Genomic DNA, 26577 nt, shown 5'->3' with positions numbered 1-26577 from the left:
CAGGAGAAAAATGGACCCCAAAAGTTGTTGTACAATTTGTCCTGAGTACGCTGATACCCCATATGTGGGGGTAAACTACTGTTTGGGCCCATGGGAGAGCTCGGAAGGGAAGGAGCGCCGTTTGACTTTTCAATGCAAAATTAACAGGAATTGAGATGGGACGCCATGTTGCATCTGGAGAGCCACTGATGTGCCTAAACATTGAAACCCCCCACAAGTGACACCATTTTGGAAAGTAGGCCCCCTAAGGAACTTATCTAGATGTGTTTTCAGCGCTTTGACCCACCAAGGGCTTCACAGAAGTTTATAATGCAGAGCCGTAAAAATAAAACAAATTTTTTCCCACAAAAATTATTTTTTTAGCCCCCAGTTTTGTATTTTCCCGAGGGTAACAGGAGAAATTGGACCCCAAAATTTGTTGCCCAATTTGTCCTGAGTGCGATGATACACCATATGTGGGGGGAACCACTGTTAGGGCGCATAGGAGGGCTAGGAAGTGAAGGAGCGCCATTTGGAATGCAGACTTAGATGGAATGGTCTGCAGGTGTCACATTGCGTTTGCAGAGCCCCTAATGTACCTAAACAGTAGAAACCCCCCACAAGTGACACCATTTTGGAAACTAGACCCCCTAAGGAACTCATCTAGATGTGTTGTGGGAGCTTTGAACCCCCAAGTGTTTCACTACAGTTTGTAACGCAGAGTCGTGAAAATAAAAAACTTTTTTTTTTCCTACAATTATTTTTTAGCCCCTAGTTTTGTATTTTCCCGAGGGTAAGAGGACAAATTGGACCCCAAAAGTTGTTGTCCTATTTGTAGTACGCTGATACCCCATATGTTGGGGTAAACCCCTGTTTGGGCACACGGGAGAGCTCGGAAGTGAAGGAGCACTGTTTTACTTTTTCAACGCAGAATTGGCTGGAATTGAGATCGGACGCCATGTCGTGTTTGGAGAGCCCCTGATGTGCCTAAACAGTGGAAACCCCTCAATTATAACTGAAACCCTAATCTAAACACACCCCTAACCCTAATCCCAACGGTCACCCTAACCACACCTGTAACCCTGACACACACCTAACACTAATCCCAACTGTAAATGTAATCTAAACCCTAACCGTAACTTTAGCCCCAACCCTAACTGTAGCCCTAATGGGAAAATGGAAATAAATACATTTTTTTAATTTTTCCCTAACTAAGGGGGTGATGAAGGGGGGTTTGATTTTACTTTTATGGTGGGTTTTTTAGTGGATTTTTATGATTGGCAGCCGTGACACACTGAAAGACGCTTTATATTGCGAAAAGTATTTTTTGCGTTACCACATTTTGAGAGCTATAATTTTTCCATATTTTGGTCCACAGAGTCATGCGAGGTCTTGTTTTTTGCGGGACGAGTTTACGTTTTTATTGGTAACATTTTCGGGCACGTGACATTTTTTGATCGCTTTTTATTCCGATTTTTGTGAGGCAGAATGGCCAAAAACCAGCTATTCATGAATTTCTTTTGGGGGAGGCGTTTAAACCGTTCCGCGTTTGGTAAAATTGATAAAGCAGTTTTATTTTTCGGGTCATTAAGATTACAGCGACACCTTATTTATCATTTTTTTTGATGTTTTGGTGCTTTTATACGATAAAAACTATTTTATAGAAAAAATAATTATTTTTGCATCACTTTATTCTCAGGACTATAACTTTTTTATTTTTTTGCTGATGATGCTGTATGGCAGCTCGTTTTTTTGCGGGACAAGATGACGTTTTCAGCGGTACCATGGTTATTTATATCTGTCTTTTTGATCGCGTGTTATTCCACTTTTTGTTCGGCGGTATGATAATAAAGCGTTGTTTTTTGCCTCGTTTTTTTTCATTTCTTACGGTGTTTACTGAAGGGGTTAACTAGTGGGCCAGTTTTATAGGTGGGGTCGTTACGGACGCGGCGATACTAAATATGTGTACTTTTTTTTTTTTTATTTAGATAAATATATTTCTGGGAATAATATTTTCTTTTTTTTCAGTGCCTGCTCTGAGCAGGCTCTGTGAAGCCACCTCCCTCCCTGCAGGACCCGGATGCCGCGGCCATCTTGGATCCGTGCCTGCTACAGGGAGGGAGGTAGGGAGACCCATCACGTTGCTGCGGGGGTCTCAGGGAAGCCCGCAGGGAGCCCCCTCCCTGCGCGACGCTTCCCTATACCGCCGGCACATCGCAATCATGTTTGATCGCGGTGTGCCGGGGGCGGTCCGTGACCGCTCCTGGCACCTAGTGCCGGATGCCAGCTGCGATAGGCAGCTGACACCAGGCCGCGCTCCCCCGTGAGCGTGGCCGATCGCTTATGACGTACTATCCCGTCGGTGGTCACAGGGGCCCACCCCACCTCGACGGGATAGTACGTCTAATGTCAGAAAGGGGTTAAAGGCCTAAGGTGTAGGAGATTACTACATATCATAGTTATTAAGGCTTGGTTCACATTGCGTCAAGGCAGTCCGCTAGACGGACTACGTTACACTGCGGCATAAACGCGTTGTAACGTAGTCCGTTACGGCCGCCATTAACTGCAATGTCGGACGCATCGCTAGCGCACGCCCACAATGGGCGTGCGCTAGGGATGTGCCGTCATTGAGTGACGGACCCGGAGACGCGGGCTGCAGCGTTTCCGGGTCCGTCACTGCTAAAGCAGATAGAGCTAGCAGATGCTCTATCTGTGCTAGCGCCATTGAACGCCTGCACTTGCGCTAGCAGCAGCCCCTTAGCGTATGTGCTGAATGGGCTGCTGCTAGCGCAGTGTGAACACGGCCTTAGGCCTTCACGACTTTTCGCATACATGTACATCAAAAGTCGTGTCCCTGACCTTGAGGCAGGCTCGCATCTTTCCCCGCACATGATGGCTCATTTAACCCCTTCATGACCCAGCCTATTTTGACCTTAAAGACCTTGCCGTTTTTTGCAATTCTGACCAGTGTCCCTTTATGAGGTAATAACTCAGGAACGCTTCAACGGATCCTAGCGGTTCTGAGATTGTTTTTTCGTGACATATTGGGCTTCATGTTAGTGGTAAATTTAAGTCAATAAATTCTGCGTTTATTTGTGGTAAAAACGGAAATTTTGAATTTTTATTCTGTTAAACCAGAGAGTTATGTGACACAAAATAGTTAATAAATAACATTTCCCACATGAATACTTTACATCAGCACAATTTTGGAAACAAAATTTTTTTTTGCTAGGAAGTTATAAGGGTTAAAATTTGACCAGCGATTTCTCATTTTTACAACGAAATTTACAAAACCATTTTTTTTAGGGACCACCTCACATTTGAAGTCAGTTTGAGGGGTCTATATGGCTGAAAATACCCCAAAGTGACACCATTCTAAAAACTGCACCCCTCAAGGTACTCAAAACCACATTCAAGAAGTTTATTAACCCTTCAGGTGCTTCACAGCAGCAGAAGCAACATGGAAGGAAAAAATGAACATTTAACTTTTTAGTCACAAAAATTATCTTTTAGCAACAATTTTTTTATTTTCCCAAAGGTAAAAGGAGAAACTGAACCACGAAAGTTGTTGTCCAATTTGTCCTGAGTACGCTGATACCTCATATGTGGGGGTAAACCACTGTTTGGGCGCACGGCAGGGCTTGGAAGGGAAGGAGCGCCATTTGACTTTTTGAATGAAAAATTGGCTCCACTCTTTAGCGGACACCATGTCACGTTTGGAGAGCCCCCGTGTGCCTAAAAATTGAAGCTCCCCCACAAGTGACCCCATTTTGGAAACTAGACGCCCCAAGGAACTTATCTAGATGCATAGTGAGCACTTTGAACCCCCAGGTGCTTCACAAATTGATCCGTAAAAATGAAAAAGTACTTTTTTTTCACAAAAAAATTCTTTTAGCCTCAATTTTTTCATTTTCACATGGGCAACAGGATAAAATGGATCCTAAAATTTGTTGGGCAATTTCTCCTGAGTACACCAATACCTCACATGTGGGGGTAAACCACTGTTTGGGCACATGGTAAGACTCGGAAGGGAAGGAGCGCCATTTGACTTTTTGAATGAAAAATTATCTCCATCGTTAGCGGACACCATGTTGCGTTTTGAGAGCCCCTGTGTGCCTAAACATTGGAGCTCCCCCACAAGTGACCCCATTTTGGAAACTAGACCCCCCAAGGAACTTATCTAGATATGTGGTGAGCACTTTGAACCCCCAAGTGCTTCACAGACGTTTACAACGCAGAGCCGTGAAAATAAAAAATCATTTTTCTTTCCTCAAAAATGATGTTTTAGCAAGCATTTTTTTATTTTCACAAGGGTAACAGGAGAAATTGGACCCCAGTAATTGTTGCGCAGTTTATCCTGAGTATGCTGGTACCCCATATGTGGGGGTAAACCACTGTTTGGGCGCACGTCGGGGCTCGGAATTGAGGGAGCACCATTTGTCTTTTTGAATACAAGATTGGCTGGAATCAATGGTGGCGCCATGTTGCGTTTGGAGACCCCTGATGTGCCTAAACAGTGGAAACCCCTCAATTCTACCTCCAACACTAACCCCAACACACCCCTAACCCTAATCCCAACTGTAGCCATAACCCTAATCACAACCCTAACCCTAAGGCTATGTGCCCACGTTGCGGATTCGTGTGAGATTTTTCAGCATCATTTTTGAAAAATCCGCGGGTAAAAGGCACTGCGTTTTACCTGCGGATTTTCCGCGGATAGCCAGTGTTGTTTGTGCGGATTTCACCTGCGGATTCCTATTGAGGAACAGTCCGCTGCGGATCCGCAGCCAAATCCGCATCGTGTGCACATAGCCTAATTCTAAAGGTATGTGCACACACTGCGGAAAACGCTGCGGATCCGCAGCAGTTTCCCATGAGTTTACAGTTCAATGTAAACCTATGGGAAACAAAAATCGCTGTACACATGCTGCAGAAAAACTGCACGGAAACGCAGCGGTTTACATTCCGCAGCATGTCACTTCTTTGTGCGGATTCCGCAGCGGTTTTACAACTGCTCAAATAGAAAATCGCAGTTGTAAAACCGCAGTGAAATGCGCAAAAAAAACGCGGCAAATCCGCCATAAATCCGCAGCGGTTTAGCACTGCGGATTTATCAAATCCGCAGCGGAAAAATCCGCAGAGGAGCAGAATACGTGTGCACATACCGAAACCCTAACCCTAGCCCTAACCCTACCCCTAGCCCTAACCCTATTCTAACATTAGTGGAAAAAAAAAATTCTTTTTTATTGTCCCTACCTATGGGGGTGACAAAGGGGGAAGGGGGGTCATTTATTATTTTTTTTATTTTGATCACTGAGATATAATCTATCTCAGTGATCAAAATGCACTTTGGAACGAATCTGCCGGCCGGCAGATTCGGCGGGCGCACTGCGCATGCGCCCGCCATTTTGGAAGATGGCGGCGCCCAGGGAGAAGACGGATGGACCCCGGCAGGATCAGTAAGTATGATGGGGTGGGAAATCGGAGCATGGGCGGGGGGTGGATCGGAGCGCGGGAGGGGTGGAACGGAGCACGGGGGGGTGGAACGGAGCACGGGGGGGTGGAACGGAGCACAGGGGGTGGTGGATCGGAGTGCAGCGGGGGTGATTGGAGCATGGGGAGGGTGATTGGAGCACGGGGGAAGTGGACAAGAGCACGGGGGGAGCGGAGCACAGGACGGAGGATGTTGTGAATTCTGTTGTCAGGCTCCCTCCTGTGGTCATGAATGGTACTTCGGCTGGTTCTGTCCATGGACTTTCTCTGGTGCCTGTGGGTGTTTCTGAGTTTCCTTCCACAGGTGACGAGGCTAATTTGTTAGTGGGCTGCTCTATTTAACTCCACTTAGATCTTTGCCCCATACCAGCTGTCAATGTTGTACTATGGCTCTAGTTCGCTCCTGGATCGTTCTGAGTTCCTGTTGCTCCAGCAGAAGCTAAGTTCCTCTGTGCTATTTTGCTTGTTTGCTATTTTTTCTGTCCAGCTTGCTTTTGTCAATATTGCCTTGCTTGCTGGAAGCTCTGGGACGCAGAGGGGCGCCTCCCGCACCATGAGTCGGTGCGGAAGGTATTTTTCCCTGCACTCTCTGCATGATCTTTTGTAGGTTTTTGTGCTGACCGCAAAGTAACCTTTTCTATCCTCGGTCTGTTCAGTAAGTCGGGCCTCACTTTGCTAAATCTATTTCATCTCTGTGTTTGTATTTTTATCTTTACTCACAGTCATTATATGTGGGGGGCTGCCTTTTCCTTTAGGGAATTTCTCTGAGGCAAGGTAGGCTTTATTTTTCTATCTTCAGGGCTAGCTAGTTTCTTAGGCTGTGCCGAGTTGCATAGGGAGCGTTAAGCGCAATCCACGGCTATTTCTAGTGTGTCTGATAGGTTTAGGGATTGCGGTCAGCAGAGTTCCCACGTCTCAGAGCTCGTCCTTATTATCAGTAACTATCAGGTCCATTATTTGTCCAAACCACCGGATCATAACAGTACAGCTGGCCAGAAGTATTGATGCATCTCAATAGAGGGATAAGTGAAGCTCTGAGACCATTTTTTTTTCTTTGCAGCGTGTTCGGTCTCACTTTTCCCCTTTACCTCTGGGTGGTTCAGAACACAGGTGTAGACATGGACATTCAAGGTCTGTCCTCTTGGATGGATAATCTCGCTAAGAGGGTACAAAACATTCAAGATTTTGTGGTTCAGAATGCGATGTCAGAGCCTAGGATTCCAATTCCTGATTTATTTTTTGGTGATAGATCTAAGTTCTTGAATTTCAAAAATAATTGTAAATTGTTTCTAGCTTTGAAACCTTGCTCCTCAGGTGATCCTGTTCAACAGGTAAGGATCATTATTTCCTTATTACGTGGCGACCCTCAAGACTGGGCATTTTCACTTGCGCCAGGAGACCCGGCATTGCGTGATGTAGATGCGTTTTTCCTGGCGCTCGGATTGCTTTATGACGAACCTAATTCAGTGGATCAGGCAGAGAAAATCTTGCTGGCTCTGTGTCAGGGTCAGGATGAAGCGGAGATATATTGTCAGAAGTTTAGAAAGTGGTCTGTGCTCACTCAGTGGAATGAATGCGCCCTGGCAGCAATCTTCAGAAAGGGTCTCTCTGAAGCCCTTAAAGATGTCATGGTGGGATTTCCCATGCCTGCTGGTCTGAATGAGTCTGTCATTGGCTATTCAGATCGATCGGCGCTTGCGTGAGCGTAAAACTGTGTACCATTTGGCGGTACTATCTGAGCATGGGCCTGAGCCTATGCAGTGTGATAGGACTTTGACCAGAGCTGAACGGCAGGAACACAGACTGTGGTGACTCCACTCATGCTATCTCCGATTGTCCTAAGCGCACTAAGCGGTTCGCTAAGTCTGCCACCATTGGTACGGTACAGTCTAAATTTCTTTTGTACGTTACTCTAATTTGCTCTTTGTCGTCCTATTCTGTTATGGCATTTGTGGATTCAGGCGCTGCCCTGAATTTGATGGACTTAGAGTATGCTAGGCGCTGTGGTTTTTTCTTGGAGCCTTTGCAGCATCCTATTCCATTGAGAGGAATTGATGCTACGCCTTTGGCCAAGAATAAGCCTCAGTACTGGACCCAACTGACCATGTGCATGGCTCCTGCACATCAGGAGGATATCCGTTTTTTGGTGTTACATAATCTGCATGATGTGGTCGTTTTAGGGTTAGCATGGCTACAGGTCCATAATCCAGTATTGGACTGGAAATCTATGTCTGTGTCCAGCTGGGGTTGCCAGGGGGTACATGGTGATGTTCCATTTTTGTCAATTTCGTCTTCTACTCCTTCTGAAGTTCCGGAGTTTTTGTCGGATTATCGGATTATCAGGATGTATTTGATGAGCCCAAAGCCAGTGCCCTACCTCCTCATAGGGATTGCGATTGTGCAATTAATTTGATTCCTGGTAGTAAGTTTCCTAAGGGCCGATTGTTCAATTTATCTGTGCCAGAACACGCCGCTATGCGGAGTTATATAAAGGAATCCTTGGAGAAAGGCCATATTCGCCCATCGTCATCACCGTTGGGAGCAGGGTTCTTTTTTGTGGCCAAGAAGGATGGTTCTTTGAGACCTTGTATTGATTACCGCCTTCTTAATAAAATTACGGTCAAATTTCAGTATCCTTTCCCGTTGCTGTCCGACTTGTTTGCTCGTATTAAAGGGGCTAGTTGGTTTACCAAGATAGACCTTCGAGGGGCGTATAATCTTGTGCGTATTAAACGGGGCGATGAATGGAAAACAGCATTTAATACGCCCGAGGGCCATTTTGAGTACCTGGTGATGCCATTCGCGCTTTCCAATGCTCCATCAGTATTTCAGTCCTTTATGCATGACATCTTCTGAGAGTACCTGGATAAATTCCTGATTGTGTATTTGGATGATATTTTGGTCTTTTCGGATGATTGGGAGTCTCATGTGAAGCAGGTCAGAATGGTGTTCCAGGTCCTTCGTGCTAATTCCTTGTTTGTGAAGGGGTCAAAGTGTCTCTTTGGAGTTCAGAAGGTTTCATTTTTGGGGTTCATTTTTTCCCCTTCTACTGTCGAGATGGACCCTGTTAAAGTCCAGGCCATTCATGATTGGACTCAGCCGTTATCTGTGAAGAGCCTGCAAAAGTTCCTGGGCTTTGCTCATTTTTATCGTCGCTTCATCGCTAATTTTTCTAGTGTTGCTAAACCGTTGACTGATTTGACCAAGAAGGGTGCTGATGTGGTCAATTGGTCTTCTGCGGCCGTGGATGCTTTTCAGGAATTGAAGCGTCATTTTTCTTCTGCCCCTGTGTTGTGCCAGCCAGATGTTTCGCTCCCGTTTCAGGTTGAGGTTGATGCCTCTGAGATTAGGGCAGGGGCTGTTTTGTCGCAAAAAAGTTCTGATGGCTCGGGAATGAAGCCATGTGCTTTCTTTTCTAGAAAGTTTTCGCTTGCTGAGCGCAATTATGATGTTGGTAATCGTGAATTGTTGGCCATGAAGTGGGCATTCGAGGAGTGGCGTCATTGGCTTGAAGGAGCCAAGCATCGCGTGGTGGTCTTGACAGATCACAAAAATTTGATTTATCTTGAGTCTGCCAAACGGTTGAATCCGAGACAGGCTCGATGGGCGTTGTTTTTCTCCCGTTTTGATTTTGTGGTTTCGTACCTTCCGGGCTCTAAGAATGTGAAGGCTGATGCCCTGTCAAGGAGTTTTGTGCCTGACTCTCCGGGTGTTTCTGAGCCGGCAGGTATTCTCAAAAAGGGGATAATTTTGTCTGCCATCTCCCCTGATTTGCGGAGGGTGCTGCAAAAATTTCAGGCTGATAGACCTGACCGTTGCCCAGCAGAGAAACTGTTTGTCCCTGATAAATGGATGAGTAGAGTTATCTCTGAGCTTCATTGTTCGGTGTTGGCTGGGCATCCTGGAATCTTTGGTACCAGAGATTTGGTGGCTAGATCCTTTTGGTGGCCGTCTTTGTCACGGGATGTGCGTTCTTTTGTGCAGTCCTGTGGGACTTGTGCTCGGGCTAAGCCCTGCTGTTCTCGTGCTAGTGGGTTGCTTTTGCCCTTGCTGGTCCCGAAGAGGCCCTGGACGCATATTTCCATGGATTTTATTTCGGATCTCCCCGTCTCTCAAAAGATGTCAGTCATTTGGGTGGTTTGTGATCGCTTTTCTAAGATGGTCCATTTGGTACCCTTTTCTAAATTGCCTTCCTCCTCTGATTTGGTGCCATTGTTTTTCCAGCATGTGGTTCGTTTGCATGGCATCCCGGAGAACATCGTTTCGGACAGAGGTTCCCAGTTTGTTTCGAGGTTTTGGCGATCCTTTTGTGCTAGGATGGGCATTGATTTGTCTTTTTCCTCGGCTTTCCATCCTCAGACAAATGGCCAAACCGAACGAACTAATCAGACGTTGGAAACATATCTGAGATGCTTTGTTTCTGCTGATCAGGATGATTGGGTGTCCTTTTTGCCGTTGGCTGAGTTCGCCCTTAATAAATCGGGCCAGCTCGGCTACTTTGGTTTCGCCGTTTTTCTGCAATTCTGGTTTCCATCCTCGTTTCTCTTCAGGGCAGGTTGAGTCTTCGGACTGTCCTGGTGTGGATGCTGTGGTGGATAGGTTGCAGCAGATTTAGACTCATGTGGTGGACAATTTGACATTGTCCCAGGAGAAGGCTCAACGTTTCGCTAACCGCCGGCGCTGTGTGGGTCCCCGACTTCGTGTTGGGGATTTGGTTTGGTTGTTGTCTCGTTATGCTCCTATGAAGGTTTTCTCTCCTAAGTTTAAGCCTCGTTTCATTGGTCCGTATAAAATTTCTGAGGTTATCAATCCTGTGTCATTTCGTTTGGCCCTTCCAGATTCTTTTGCCATCCATAATGTGTTCCATAGGTCGTTATTGCGGAGATACGTGGCGCCTGTGGTTCCATCCGTTGACCCTCCTGCTCCGGTGTTGGTTGAGGGGGAGTTGGAGTATGTGGTTGAGGATTTTGGATTCTCGTATTTCGAGACGGAAACTCCAGTACTTGGTCAAGTGGAAGGGTTATGGTCAGGAGGATAATTCCTGGGTTTTTGCCTCTGATGTTCATGCGGCCGATCTGGTTCGTGCCTTTCATTTGGATCATCCTGGTCAGCCTGGGGGCTCTCGTGAGGGTTCGGTGACCCCTCCTCAAGGGGGGGGGTACTGTTGTGAATTCTGTTGTCAGGCTCCCTCCTGTGGTCATGAATGGTACTTCGGCTGGTTCTGTCCATGGACTTTCTCTGGTGCCTGTGGGTGTTTCTGAGTTTCCTTCCACAGGTGACGAGGCTAATTCGTTAGTGGGCTGCTCTATTTAACTCAACTTAGATCTTTGCCCCATGCCAGCTGTCAATGTTGTACTATGGCTCTAGTTCGCTCCTGGATCGTTCTGAGTTCCTGTTGCTCCAGCAGAAGCTAAGTTCCTCTGTGCTATTTTGCTTGTTTGCTATTTTTTTCTGTCCAGCTTGCTTTTGTCAATATTGCCTTGCTTGCTGGAAGCTCTGGGACGCAGAGGGGCGCCTCCCGCACCGTGAGTCGGTGCGGAAGATATTTTTCCCTGCACTCTCTGCGTGGTCTTTTGTAGGTTTTTGTGCTGACCGCAAAGTAACCTTTTCTATCCTCGGTCTGTTCAGTAAGTCGGGCCTCACTTTGCTAAATCTATTTCATCTCTGTGTTTGTATTTTCATCTTTACTCACAGTCATTATATGTGGGGGGCTGCCTTTTCCTTTAGGGAATTTCTCTGAGGCAAGGTAGGCTTTATTTTTCTATCTTCAGGGCTAGCTAGTTTCTTAGGCTGTGCCTAGTTGCATAGGGAGCGTTAGGCGCAATCCACGGCTATTTCTAGTGTGTTTGATAGGTTTAGGGATTGCGGTCAGCAGAGTTCCCACGTCCCAGAGCTCGTCCTTATTATCAGTAACTATCAGGTCCATTATTTGTCCAAACCACCGGATCATAACAGGAGGGGAGCCGGAGCAGTGTACCGGACAGATCGGTGGCTTGGGGGGGCGATCGGTGGGGTGGGGGCACATTAGTGTTTCCAGCCATGGCCGATGATATTGCAGCATCGGCCATGGCTGGATTGTAATATTTCACCAGTTATAATAGGTGAAATATTACAAATCGCTCTGTTTGGCAGTTTCACTTTCAACAGCCAATCAGAGCGATCGTAGCCACGGGGGGGTGAAGCCACACCCCCCTGGGCTAAACTACCACTCCCCCTGTCCCTGCAGATCAGGTGAAATGGGAGTTAACCCTTTCACCGGATCTGCAGGGACGCGATCTTTCCATGACGCCACATAGGCGTCATGGGTCGGATTGGCACCGACTTTCATGACGCCTACGTGGCGTCATGGGTCGGGAAGGGGTTAATCAACCATCAAGTGCCTTTAACAGCCGTAGTTGGAACAGAGTTCCACCTGGGGCTATTAACCTTTTAAACCTTGTTAATCTCTGACAACTGCATTCAACATGCACTGGAGGGGAGCTTGTCATTGTATGAGCCCATCAGCGTGACCCGTGATGTGATTGCGTTGTGCTGATGGGTATTCATGACAGCCGGGACCTGCATGACCTCCATGCTAGTCATTATGATCCTCATGTGAAAGCCTTTTGTCCCATTAAAAAAGAACAAAAAAAATATTTGGTATTGCCGCATTTTATAAAAGTCCGATCTATCAAATTATATCATTCCGGTAAGCAAGAACAAATGTCAAAACACCAGAATTACGTGTTTTTGGCCGCCGTGACATTGCAATAAAATGCAATAAGAGGCCATGAAAATATTGTATCTACCCAAACACGGTATCAGTAAAAACATTAGCTCAGGGCACAAAAAATAAGCACTCACCCAACACCAGATCTTGAAAAAAAAAATTAAAAACGTTTAATGTCTCGGAAAATGAGGACACAAGCGAAAATTGCATTTCTTCCAAACTTCCGATTTTTTTACCACTTAAATAATAATAAAAAAACATTATACATGTTTTGTATCTGCGTACTCATACTGACCCGGACAATGATATTGCCAGGTCAGTTTTACCGTATAGTGAACACTGTAAATAAAAAAAATAAAAAAAATAAACAAAGCAATTGTGGTATTACACTTTTTTTGCAATTTTAACACATTTGGAATTTGTTTTACCCACCTTTCCTGTGAATCACACGATAGAATGAATGGTGTCATTCAAAAGTACAACTTGTCTTGCAAAAAACAAGCCTTCATATGGCTATATTGATCAAAAAAAGTTATGGCTTTGGGAAGAAAGGGAGGAAAGAATGAAAAAGAAAAAAAATGGAAAGTCCCCCAAGGGTGAAGGGGATAACACTGATGTTGTCAATTTTGAGGCATTTTTTGGCCCCATGCTCAAGTGTTCAAACACAACCCTTTTTTGGCTCAGGACAACCCGAGTTTGCAGGGACTGTTAACCCCATGACTCTGTAAGCCAAATAATAATTACATAAAGAGCAGTAGACGGGTGCACGCAATGCCCAACAGTGGCGAAAATGTAAAACTGGAAATTAAAAAACAGTAACTAGACCTACTGGTAATTGTATTTCCAGGAATCCATCCTGACAGCACACTGGAGGACGTCCTTCTTATCCTTGATGGGACAGGAACACGAGAGGTTAAAAGGACCCTCACCCTACCACCCTTCAGTGCTTTTCCAAAGTAACACATCTGGATGGATGCAAAAACACAGGTTTATTCCAACAAAATAATCAATCATACAAATGTTACATCACATGAGTATAAAGATCATACATTAGGGAGGGAACTAATAGTGCTGTCAGGATGGATTCCTGGAAATACAATTACCAGTAGGTCTAATTACTGTTTTCCAGTTCACCACCTGACAGCACACTGGAGAAATACCAAAGGAGAATGGTATTCAGGGTGGGACTACTGCTTGAAGTACCTTCCTAATAAAAGCCAACTGAGGCGATACTACATCTAACTTGTAGTGCTTCGAAAAGGTACTAAGGCTAGACCATGATGCAGCTCTGCAGATCTGATCTGCCGTCGCCCCCCCTTTCTCTGCCCATGACGTGGCCATGGCTCTAGATGAATGGGCTTTGATGTTGACCGGGGAATTTTGCCCGCTAGCTCTATAGGCTAAGTTGATCGTGGATTTTATCCACCGTGCGATAGTCGCTTTAGACGCTTTCCTACCTTTATTTGGACCCCTGAACTGGACAAACAAATTGTTGTCCTGTCTCCAGGGTCTGGATGTTTCAAGGTACCTGAGCACCGAGACCCTTACGTCTAAGTTATGATAAAATCTTTCTTTCTGATTTTTAGGGGACTGGCAAAATGATGGTAAGACAATTTCCTGATTCATATTGGAATCTGACACAACTTTAGGGAGAAACGCCGGATCGAGTCTGAATACTAGTTTATCCTCGAATATCTGCAAGTATGGATTCTGCACCGACAGGGCCTGTAGTTCCCCCAATCTTTTTGCCGACATGATTGCAACTAAAAATGCGGTTTTAAGAGAGAGTTTATCCACTTCTATATCCCCCGATACATCCCACGCCGGTTTACATAGGAAATTCAGAACCAAGTTCAGATCCCACGGCGGGACAGAACGTCTAATCAGTGGTTTTAGTCTCTGGACGGCTTTAGAGAAACGGCTAATCCAGGGATGAGCATAAAGGGAAGAGTCAAAGAATACACTTAGGGCCGCTATCTGGACCCTTAATGTGCTTGGTCTAAGACCTTTTTGAAACCCCGACTGCAAAAAAATCAAGAATTTTGGGGATATTTGGGTGGTCAGTATCAACTGTCGTCTCTCCGCAAAACCCACAGAATCTCTTCCAAATTTTCAAATAAATAGCCGATGTTACCGGCTTCCTGCTCGCTTGAAGGGTAGAAATTGCATCATCCGAGAGACCTTTTGCTCTCAAGACCTTCCGTTCAGGATCCAGGCCGCCAGCTGAAGTGCTCCTGGATTCTGGTGTAGAACTGGTCCTTGTAGAAGAAGATCCTCTCTCTCCGGCAACAGGAGGGGTTCTTCTACTGATAGTTTTCTCAACAATGGGAACCAACTGCGTTTCGGCCAGTGAGGAGCTATGAGAATGACCTTGGCCTCGTCCTCGCAGATTTTCCTGAGTGTCCTCGGAATCATCGCTAGAGGAGGAAATGCATACAGGAGACCGTGATTCCAGGGTTGTGAGAAACCATCGATCGCGGCAGGAGTCTCCCAAGGGTTTAGGGAGTAGAAGGTCCTGAGCTTTGCGTTTCCCTTTGAAGCGAATAGGTCAACCGTCTGCATTCCCCAATGATGACACAGGTCTTTGAACACCTCGTTGTTCAGTTCCCACTCCGTGGTGGATACGCTTTTCCTGCTGAGGAAATCTGCCAACTGGTTCTTGGAGCCCTCCAGGTGAATTGCCGTGATTGACAGAACCGACTTTTCTGCCCACTTGAATATCCATTCCGCCAGGTCTTGTAATGCCGGATATCTTGGACCCCCTTGATGCCGCAGGAATGCTACCGTTGTCGTGTTGTCTGAGAAGACCTTCACGTGTTTGTTCTGTAGCAGATGTTGTGCTGCCGTCAGGACCTCCCAAACCGCTTGTAGTTCCCTGTGGTTTGATGACTGGTTGCTGTCTGCCTCTTTCCAGCGACCTTGAAAATATCTTCCCAGTACATGACCTCCCCAACCGAGCTGACTGGCGTCTGTTGTAACTGAAACACTTGGTGTTTGAAGCCATGGTACCCCCAGTCGGAGGTTCCTGGGAAGAGTCCACCAACCCAGAGATCTTTTGATCTGCGGAGTAAGGTTCAGAGTTCGGTTCAGCGAGTTTTCTCTTCTGTTCCAGCTTCTCAGGACTCCCCTCTGAAGCTGTCGAGAATGAAACTGGCTCCATCTTACACAGGGAATACACGCCGTCATCAGACCTAGTATCTTCATCCCGTCTCTGATCGTATTCCGACCTCGGGAAAAGTGACGGATCTTCTGTATTATGCCCTTCAGCCTGTCCTCCGGAAGGAAGGACATTCTTGTTTGTGAATCGAGCATGACTCCCAAGAATTTTATTTTGGGTTTTGGGATTAGGTCTGATTTTTGCCAATTTACAATCCATCCTAGATTCTCTAGAGTTGAGATGAGGGACCGACAGTTGATCCTAAGTTGGACTTCTGAGTCTGCTGCTATTAGGAAGTCGTCCAAATAGGGGACCACCATTATATCCTGATTCCTCAGGAAAGCAACTACTTCTACCATAAGTTTTGTAAAAACTCTGGGAGCGGAGGCCAGGCCGAAGGGGAGACAGCGGAATTGGAAATGGAAGATCTTTCCTTCCAAGACTACCGCGAACCGCAGGAACCTCTGATGGTTTAGATAGATGGGAACATGGTAATATGCACTCTTTAAGTCTAGAGTGCACATGACCATGCCTTTTCCCAACAGGGGAATGGTGGACCGAATCGACTCCATCTTGAACCTTTTGTAAATGACCCAATTGTTCAGATGTTTTAAATTTATAATGGTTCTCGATTCTCCCGATGGTTTTGTTACCGAGAAGAGATTGGAGTAATGACCCCCGCCCTCTTCCTGAGGGGGTACTGGGACAATGGCCGCCATTTTTAGAAGGTCCTGAATGTCTGACCACATGGGGGATGACAGTTTTAGATGGGAGCTGGATACCAGGAATCTTTCGGGAGGAAGAGATGTGAATTCTATTTTGTATCCCTGGGATACTATCTGTAAGACCCATGGACTTGATGTGATCTCCCTCCAACCTTCCAGAAAACCTGTCAGACGACCCCCCACTCTGATGGCGTCATTTTCTGCGATAACTGGAACCCTGTCCAGAGTAGCTTGATTCTTTATTTTTAGGCCTGTTATCCCCCCCTTTTTGGTAGCTCCATCTACCCTGCTTTCCCTTACCCCTATAATCGGGTTTTTGATTATAGCGGGGCCTCCGAAAGGGCTGGAATTTTTTAGGTTTCTCTTCCGGAAAACCTTTCTTAACATCTGCAGCTTTCTCTAAAATATCGTCGAGGACTGGTCCGAAGACCTTGCCCCCGGAAAATGGTATAGCACACAATTTATTCTTAGAATGCATGTCCCCTGACCAGCTCTTAAGCCAGATGGCTCTACGGGCTGCATTCGATAGCGACTGGCCCCTAGCTGCGAACCTAACCGATTCTGCAGATGCGTCTGCCAAGAAGGAAGTTGCTAGTTTTAGCAAGGGTAGGGATTTTAGAATATTATCTCTGGATGTTTTAGCTATCAACTGATCTTTGAGATCATCTAGCCAAAGGTCCATGGAGCGGGCTACAGATGTCGCTGCAATATTAGTCCCAATAATTGCCGAGGAACTTTCCCAGGCCCTTTTAAGAAGGCCATCTGCTTTTCTGTCCATGGGTTCTTTCAAGTTGGACGAATCTTCAAACGGAATCGCCGTCCTTTTGGAGACTTTAGCCAAGGGTATGTCAATTTTTGGTACATCAACCCACTCCTTGACTTCCTCTGGGTTAAACGGCAAGCGAAGTCTGAAGTCCTTAGGGATAGTCAGTCTCTTCTCGGCTTCCTCCCATTCCTCCAGAATCATAGATCTGATATGGGAGTTAACAGGGAACACCTTGGATGTCTGTGAGCGCAAGCCTCCAAACATTTCGTCCTGAACGGAGCAAGATGGCTGCGGGTCCTCCACCTGCATGGTGTGCCGCACTGCTTCCAACAGTTCTCCAGTGTCCGCAGCAGAGAACAGATATCTTCTCCCTTTCTCCGGGGGATCTCTACTCTCATCTTCCTCCTCTACCTCCGACCCACAGCGCCAAAACATGCAAACTTGAAAAAACGAAATTTGAACTGCATTACTGCACTAGAAACATGAAAAATGAGAGCTTTTAGCGCACAAAAATGGCCAATTTTATGTGTACCTCGTAGCCACGTTAAGGCATCTCTCTTATACGAGGTCCTACGCTTGACCTACCTCACTGAGAATAAACGTCTCCATCTGAATGGGTACATGTAGAAACCTTAACGTGGCTACGAGGTACACATAAAATTGGCCATTTTTGTGCGCTAAAAGCTCTCATTTTTCATGTTTCTAGTGCAGTAATGCAGTTCAAATTTCGTTTTTTCAAGTTTGCATGTTTTGGCGCTGCGGTGTGCTGCCCTATTTATTTAACTATATACGAGTTGGCGACTCTGGGTTCAGCACCTGTTCACACTCAGTCTATGTTTGGATGTGCAGGTCAGGTTTTTGAAATGTATTCTCTAGCCTTCTGATCGTGCACTCCCCGCCTCCTAGCTTCAGGTGTTTTAATTATAGTAGGTCCAATACCCCTCCACATAGAGAGAGAATTTGAGTCCAAGAAGAGGTTTCTACATGTACCCATTCAGATGGAGACGTTTATTCTCAGTGAGGTAGGTCAAGCGTAGGACCTCGTATAAGAGAGATGCCTTAACGTGGCTACGAGGTACACATAAAATTGGCCATTTTTGTGCGCTAAAAGCTCTCATTTTTCATGTTTCTAGTGCAGTAATGCAGTTCAAATTTCGTTTTTTCAAGATTGCATGTTTTGGCGCTGCGGTGTGCTGCCCTATTTATTTAACTATATACGAGTTGGCGACTCTGGGTTCAGCACCTGTTCACACTCAGTCTATGTTTGGATGTGCAGGTCAGGTTTTTGAAATGTATTCTCTAGCCTTCTGATCGTGCACTCCCCGCCTCCTAGCTTCAGGTGTTTTAATTATAGTAGGTCCAATACCCCTCCACATAGAGAGAGAATTTGAGTCCAAGAAGAGGTTTCTACATGTACCCATTCAGATGGAGACGTTTATTCTCAGTGAGGTAGGTCAAGCGTAGGACCTCGTATAAGAGAGATGCCTTAACGTGGCTACGAGGTACACATAAAATTGGCCATTTTTGTGCGCTAAAAGCTCTCATTTTTCATGTTTCTAGTGCAGTAATGCAGTTCAAATTTCGTTTTTTCAAGTTTGCATGTTTTGGCGCTGCGGTGTGCTGCCCTATTTATTTAACTATATACGAGTTGGCGACTCTGGGTTCAGTACCTGTTCACACTCAGTCTATGTTTGGATGTGCAGGTCAGGTTTTTGAAATGTATTCTCTAGCCTTCTGATCGTGCACTCCCCGCCTCCTAGCTTCAGGTGTTTTAATTATAGTAGGTCCAATACCCCTCCACATAGAGAGAGAATTTGAGTCCAAGAAGAGGTTTCTACATGTACCCATTCAGATGGAGACGTTTATTCTCAGTGAGGTAGGTCAAGCGTAGGACCTCGTATAAGAGAGATGCCTTAACGTGGCTACGAGGTACACATAAAATTGGCCATTTTTGTGCGCTAAAAGCTCTCATTTTTCATGTTTCTAGTGCAGTAATGCAGTTCAAATTTCGTTTTTTCAAGTTTGCATGTTTTGGCGCTGCGGTGTGCTGCCCTATTTATTTAACTATATACGAGTTGGCGACTCTGGGTTCAGCACCTGTTCACACTCAGTCTATGTTTGGATGTGCAGGTCAGGTTTTTGAAATGTACCCTTCGTACACATGACACATTCCCTGCTGTTCTGAATGCATTCACCCAATTTACAATTGATTGCCGTCCAGGAACACGTCCGCGTGGAGGAACAGCGAATTGTAAACGAAAAGCACGCTGCACTGCAATGATCGAGTGGGCATTTGAAAAATACGCTTCAACACAAAATGACCTCTCCTCACGTGTCCACTGCATGATGGCAACTGAAAGGCAGAGGAATACAAATCTCCCATCAGCCACTGTAAGCCACACCCACTCTCCCCTCTCTTCGACTGACAGTGCCGCCACAGCATGCAGTGCAAAAAAGCAAATTACCGCGCTCCACCCTGTATATATATATATATATATATATTAGTAAACACTAGCGTTTTTTTTTTGGCCTCTACTTACTAGTGCTGCTGACTCCTGACCCTCTGCTCTAGCTGCGTCCTCCATGATGCTCTAGAGATCACTACCGCCCCTGTACATACCTTTTTATTCTGTTCCTCACTTCAAAAAAAACAAAAAATGACGCTCCAGCGTTCTCCACCACTCTTTTCTCTGCACTTCCTGTAGCAGAGATGCCGTCCGTCCCCCTCAGCCGCAAACCGGAAGTGACATGCGGCCGGAAAGAGAGGAAGGTGCGGCATTGAACTGGTTTCCCCAGCGGCCGCATGGAGACGCCGACGCCAGCAGAGGCCGCCGCTGAGCCTGCACACACCAGGGGACGGACGAAGGAATCGAGAGCCCCCGCCAGGAGGAAGCGATCCCCAACCCAGGAGCAGCGCTACACTGGTAGGCTGAGGGACCCTTCGGGCGGGTGTCAGCCAACGGGTGTCTCAGAAGTGACGGGTGAGGCTGAGCCCCCCCGATCCACATCCCCCCGCACAGAACGGCAGATCCTCTCGTCCGTTCCTATCCCTGATGGGACAGGAAAAACACTGAAGGGTGGTAGGGGGAGGGTCCTTTTAACCTCTTGTGTTCCTGTCCCATCAAGGATAAGAAGGACGTCCTCCAGTGTGCTGTCAGGTGAACTGGAAAATATGCTTCATGGAGCATGGCAGACATAGAGCTGAGATAAATATCCATCCAAGACTCAATCATTGGTGGCTGAACAGTGTGGCATGTTGGGAGTGGTAGTTATTTGTGATGCTGCGTGAGTGTATTTCTCCTACTGACTCTAGCTCAGGACAGCTCTGCTCTGATTATATGGCAGCGCAGACTTCAGCCATGGCCTAGTTTGTGACAAGGGAATTCCCACAAGGACACAATTCAGGTAAAAGAAACTTCGGGAGCAAAATATAATACCAAGACTTTGGATGGAAGACTAAATTTTTACTTTTTCCTGGAACAACCCATTAAATAGGCTCTGTTCTAGGACCCCTACTCTTCTCCATCTACACCTTCGGCCTGGGACAGCTCACAGAATCCCACGGTATGCAGTATCATCTCTACGCCGATGACACGCAGATCTACCTCTCCGGACCTGACCTCACCTCCTTACTTACCAAAATTCTGCACTGTCTGTCTGCTATTTCAGCCTTCTTTTCTGCTCGCTTTCTAAAACTGAACATGGACAAAACAGAATTCATCATCTTTCCCCCATCTCACTCTACCCCTCTACCAGACCTATCCATCAATGTCAATGGCTGCTCACTTTCCCCAGTCCCACACGCCCGGTGCCTCGGGGTGATCCTCGACTCTGCCCTCTCTTTCACGCCTCATATCCAAGCCCTTGCCTCCTCCTGCCGTCTCAAACTCAAAAAAATTTCCCGGCTCCGCTCATTCCTTGACCACGACACCACAAAAACACTAGTGCATGCCCTTATCATCTCCTGCCTTGACTACTGCAACCTCCTACTCTCTGGACTCCCCTCTAGCACCACTCCAATCCATCCTACACTCTGCTGCCCGACTAATCTACCTGTCTCCCTGCTATTCCCCAGCCTCTCCCCTATGCCAAACCCTTCACTGGCTTCCTATCACCCAGAGATGTCCTCCATACATCTGTGACATGGTCTCCCGGTACCTACCTACACGTAACCTCCGATCCTCTCAAGATCTCCTTCTCTACTCCCCTCTCATTTCTTCTTTCCACAACCGCATCCAAGACTTCTTCCGTGCTTCCCCCAAACTCTGGAACTCTCTACCCCAACAAAGAACCTGGAGACTCACCTCTTCCGACAAGCCTAGATCCTGCAGTGATCCTCAACCTACTGAACCGCCGAACAACCAGCTCTACCCTCTCCTAATGTATCCTCACCCATCCCCTGCAGACTGTGAGCCCTCGCGGGCAGGGTCCTCCCTCCTTATGTACCTGTGTGCCTTGTTTTTTGCTCATGTTTAATGTATTTGTCTATATTTGCACCGTACTCACATGTAAAGCGCCACGGAATAAATGGTGCTATAAAAATGTATAATAATAATAATAATAATAAAATGTTGGCAGTCCAGTGGTAATACATTTTATCAGGCCTCTTTTTCATAGAGTGACATACACAAATGATCATTTATTTTATATTTCATGTACAGTCCACAATGTAAGAAACACAATTGATTCAGGTATTATACTATTAAGTTGCCTTTTTTTCAAACTATTGCGGTTTTATTTTTATACATATTCATTGCATTTGCAGTGGTGTGATCTTCTTTAGGGCAACCCTGCCTAATACTTAAAATTGAGCCTGTCAGATCCCTCCTGCCCTCCAACCCAACAGCGTTAGACTACTTGTTGCTAAATACCTTGCCTAACAAGCCCTCTATAGTGTCTAACACCTAGACTTGAGTTGAAAAAAGGATTTATAAACTGCATGTTTCATCCACTGATTAGGCCTTATACTGGTCGATGGGGCATTTTTCCCAGACTAGTCGCCTGTCTTAGCATGTTATCATGCCCCTGTGGGTGTGATAACATGATTTACAACAGCCGGCATCATAGCCAGCTTTCTGCAAAGCTTGCGCATGAAGTTAGCTTTCTTCTTCCACATAATTGCTCCTCTGAAGCTAGGGGTATGCTCCACCATATCAGAGGCGCACTCACATATCTAGCAGTCTCTCACCCCTGTATAGAAGAGAATATGCTACAGTCGCACATGCCACCAGTGCCAAGGGCAGCATGTCTGCAGGTGGCTTCAACCGTTATTAAAGGCCTAATGCATTGTTGATTTATCTTGTATAACCATGAATCTATTAAATTAAACACATTTCATTATGTTAAAAAAGACCATTAGACTTTATCTTACCACTGGAACCAAGAAATGGGTGATTCTCCATGATGACGTCCTTGTACAGATCCTTGTGTCCTTCTATATACTCCCACTCCTCCATGGAGAAACAGACAATGATATCTTCACATCTCATAGGGACCTGACACACACAATGATTCAGTCATCATCTCCCCTAGGGTTACGGTACAAACGTTATCCCAGTATTCCCAGCAGCGCTCACCTCTCCAGTCAGCAGTGCAATGATCTTATTGGTGAGATCCAGGATCTTCTGCTCATTGTTCTTTTCATATACCTCTGGTGGAGAATCCATGTCAGGCCTCACCATTTTGCACAACCCCTCTGGTTGACAAGGATTGCCTCGGATGGTACTGACATGCTTACCGGCTTTGTTAACCACTGAGTAATCCTGCGAAACATTATAGGACCAATGCTTTACTGGAGGCCATGTTAGCTACAGCAGACTCATACAGTCTATACTGGGACACAACGCTTTTTACTTTCAGGCACATCTGCATACATTTATTATGAATTAAGATTCCCGATGTTCTACACATGGAGTAAAACTGGCCATACAGCTCTTTTAACTCTTTTGGGGCATGTAGGCTTATGCATTTGTATTGCAACATACCCTACTTTAATTTTCCTCTCAGATATAAGCCAAGATGTCTACCAGTGGTGTATTAAACGTGATTACTCAGTCAATGTCTGAAAGCATGTTTATAGAAGAATTATTAGAAAGCTGTAGGCCTACATAGCTCACGTGTATGGCTGGCTTACGAAACAAGGAGTCCCTTTGCCCTAATTAACCCATTAAAGAGAACCTGTTATCAGGTAAAATTTGCAGTCTTTGCTATAATTTTTACCTGCTGTTCCCTTAAAGTGGTTACCTAGTACTATTAATATTATTACTATGGGCTTAAGAACTATCTGCCTGTTGGGACAGGTGCCAATCTTTGTCAGCACAGAGCAGTCACAGACCACACCGCCTCGTGATTCAGCGGCCTATGCTGACGTCATGCCGATTGATGTCCGGCTCCCCACTGCTTAAAGGGACACTGTCACCTGAATTTGGAGGGAACAATCTTCAGCCATGGAGGCGGGGTTTTTGTGTTTTTGATTCACCCTTTCCTTACCCGCTGGCTGCATGCTGGCTGCAATATTGGATTGAAGTTCATTCTCTGTCCTCCATAGTACATGCCTGCGCTGTGCAAGATTGCCTTGTGCAGGCATATACTATGGAGGACAGAGAATGAACTTCAATCCAATATTGCAGCCAGCATGCAGCCAGCGGGTAAGGAAAGGGTGAATCAAAAACACAAAAACCCCGCCTCCATGGCTGAAGATTGTTCCCTCCAAATTCAGGTGACAGTGTCCCTTTAACTGAGGCTGGTCAGCTGTCAATCAGCATGATATCACCAGTCACGCTCCATCGACAGAGCAGCCAAGAAGAAGAAAAGCAGCTCTATTGACGTGGAGCACCTGAATTGCTGGCGGGAACAGTCGGTGACTACTCTGAGCCAGGTAGAGGGAGACAGGTAGTTGCCTCTGTTAATAACTACTTGCCTGTTAGTTTTTTTAGGCCCATAGCAAAAAAAATAATAAAATTGTTATGGACACCAGTTTTAAGTATTTTTTTTTTTAACATCCACCATAGGGTTTCAAAGATATGGGTCTTTTCATTTTATTTTTACGATCTTTACCATGGGGACGTGTCTTTAGGCTGCTTAGCATGATCACCCACCTTTGGCAGAGACCTTAAAAATGAACACTAAATAAAAAAGGTCCAAATCTCTCGAACCGTACGGAGGATTTAGAAAAAACGGAATACTCAGGGGATGGGTTAGCATAAAGTAAGAGCATAAACTGTCCATTTATATCTTGATAACAGGTCGCCTTTAAATTGTTTGTCCGGTCTTCTGTTAAGTTTGCAATCACGCTATGTGACTGTCGAATTCTTACAGCGTGTGGCGAGCAATCTATCAGGACTGTCCAGTATTGCCTGCGAGAGCAAGCAGTCACGTGACGCAAGGATTCAGTTTGCATACTTCTGACAACGTTCCGACTAGTCGTGCTCATGCTCACTCAAAGTAAACTGAGAGACGCAGAGCACGACTAGTTGGCATGTGGCCACAATACCAGAGACTCCTGACACCATACACACTGGAAGCTGCGTGGATTCAGAAGTCAGCAGTCACAGAGTGATTGTAGACGTTTGTTAGTAGACTCGAAAACCCTTTTAAGCATGGTTGAAATCACACATGATGCCATGTCATGTCCAGAGTTACCGCGAGTATTAGGATTATAAAAAAAAACTGCTTCCTGATTACATTATAAAAGGTAGATGAAAGACATTAGCCTTCCAGGTGTGACGCCCACTGGGACTCATCCCCTGACGACCAGGCTAGCAGGGTAAAGTATAGCCCACAGCTCTCCCTGAACACCCTAAACTGTTTCTGGAGAATTTATCAGGGAGGGCCTGTACTGGTTCAGGAGATACTACCTACACACCAGAATATAAAAGGTATAAAAGCGACTGCCGGCTCTGGGAAGCAGCCATCATGCTAGAAAACTGAGACTGGGAATTTTCAAATCACTGGTGCTCCCTGGCCACCAGATCCTGAACCGCCTGGGTCAAATATATCACCTGATCACGCAGTGTACGAATAGGATCCATACTGGTAGGAAAATAAAAAGAGTCATGTCAATTGTAATGTGACACAGATAAGCCATGAGGCTGCGTAGGAAAGAGGAGTAAAAAGAGTGTTACAGACAGGAGGGAGATGAAGGCAAGGTCAATTTTCGTACTATAGCCCCTCATCAATTCCCCGCACCCCTCACCTCTCCAGTCAGCAGGTAGATGATCTCCAAGGTGAGTTTCAGGATCTTCTCACTTATGTGATTCTTGTCCATCGTACATGGGCAGCTTGCGGTGCAGACTGGAATACTTTACTTAAGGTTTCATTAGGAGATGATCAAAATCTACGAAGGATAGGAAACAATGAAATATTAACATGCATTAATTGTGAGGGATTAATAATCTTGCCGATCAGCTAATACAGCATACTACTCTTACACATGGCACATGCCAGACCTTACCCTCCCGGCAAGCTTCAATTAAAGGGCAGCTTTATAGGCATCTCCAGAACACTTCAGGCAGTCACCCCTAAACAGCACCCTGGAAGTGATACAGCATGGGATTCTGGGATTTGTAGTCCTTTAATGAGTACTTCCTGAGTCCTATAGAAAAAGGTAAAACTCCCATACTATGTAGCCCAAATAATGACTTCTATCATTGAAAGAGGCAAAACCCATAAGGAATAATATAAAAAACAGAATTAACCCATAACCAGTAATCCCAGCAGTGGTCTGCAAGTCACAGGAGATCCCTTCCTATTGGGTGCAATGATACTCGGACTTCCGGAAAATGGCAGCCACATTGGGGCTTCCCAGGGAGCACTGGAGACATTGCTAACCAGAAATAGGTGGCTCCTCTGGGCAATACAGCGCTATAGAACACACGGGGATTAGCGACCCCTGGCGGCGGAAGAGTGTTGGACAGTCAGAGCATAAATCGTCATTGTGTGGCCTAACAACTACATCTGCTCCAGACCGGCCACCTGGGAAAGCCACGCCGTGCCTGCACACCGCCCGCTGCCATACATACTGACACTGCCGAAGACAGGGCTCTGCGCACGGCCACCTATGGTTCCCTGACAGGACCTTCGTGACATCACAGTCACATGACTCCATCTAGTCTCCTCCCTCTACTGTCTGACGCTGAAGACATGCACTGCCTACAGGAAATGTACACGAGGCTGAAGTTGGTTTCTTATTCGTCAGTTTCTTATTCGGCATTTTTTCCTTTTCTGTTTTTTATAGGTTTAACAACAAAAAATCAGCATCACAATAATACCATACAAATGCAGTGAGGAGCCCTGATGTGAATACGCTTTAAAAGGCTACAAAAATAATAAAACTGGCACAAAAATGGGCATCAAAGTGGGCACCAAAAACCACAGAATAAATGGTTAAATGCCTTTGGGCCACTGATCTCACACTGCAGACATATAGAACCGGGCGCCCCAAATCAAAACCTGTTATTTCCAGCCTGGCCCAAATGGGTTCTGGGTACCAGAACTGGCATCAAAGTGGGCAGTCAATTTTGGCCATTTGAATAAGTAACTGATGTTTTTAAGGGGTTAAATGCCTTTGGGCCACTGATCTGACACTTAAAATACACAGAAAGTGATGCCCTGCATCAAACCCAGGTCCCGCCAGCCTGGCCCAAATGGGTTCTGGGCACCAGAGTTGGCATCAAAGTGGGCAAACAGCCCATTTTCACAGATTTCAATAAGTAACTGATGTTTTTAAGGGGTTAAATGCCTTTGGGCC

The 26577-nt window shown here is 45.9% G+C and overlaps 1 protein-coding gene across 8 annotated transcripts in view; it reads right to left on the bottom strand.

The window, feature by feature from the left end:
• Positions 1-25944, bottom strand: part of LOC138665361 (oocyte zinc finger protein XlCOF29-like) — a 31177-nt gene extending 5233 nt beyond the window's left edge. The window contains exons 1-5 of one of the 8 annotated variants that reach the window (XM_069752771.1): positions 25850-25923; positions 25282-25422; positions 25024-25164; positions 22406-22591; positions 22201-22324 (exon numbers count right to left, since the gene is read on the bottom strand). In XM_069752771.1, the coding sequence (XP_069608872.1) occupies positions 22201-22324; positions 22406-22591; positions 25024-25095 (382 nt within the window). In that variant the 5' untranslated portion in view covers positions 25096-25164; positions 25282-25422; positions 25850-25923. Of the gene's footprint in view, positions 1-22200; positions 22325-22405; positions 22592-25023; positions 25165-25281; positions 25423-25658 lie in introns of all 8 variants that reach the window. The other 7 variants (XM_069752775.1, XM_069752772.1, XM_069752774.1 and 4 more) reach the window with 7 other exon arrangements.
• Between the last annotated feature and the right edge of the window lie 633 nt (positions 25945-26577).

The sequence above is a fragment of the Ranitomeya imitator genome, chromosome 2, assembly GCF_032444005.1.
Source record: "Ranitomeya imitator isolate aRanImi1 chromosome 2, aRanImi1.pri, whole genome shotgun sequence".
In the NCBI taxonomy this organism is placed as follows: Eukaryota; Metazoa; Chordata; class Amphibia; order Anura; family Dendrobatidae; genus Ranitomeya; species Ranitomeya imitator.
Note: the sequence above shows the minus strand (reverse complement) of the source record. Positions and strands in the feature narration are given on the sequence as shown.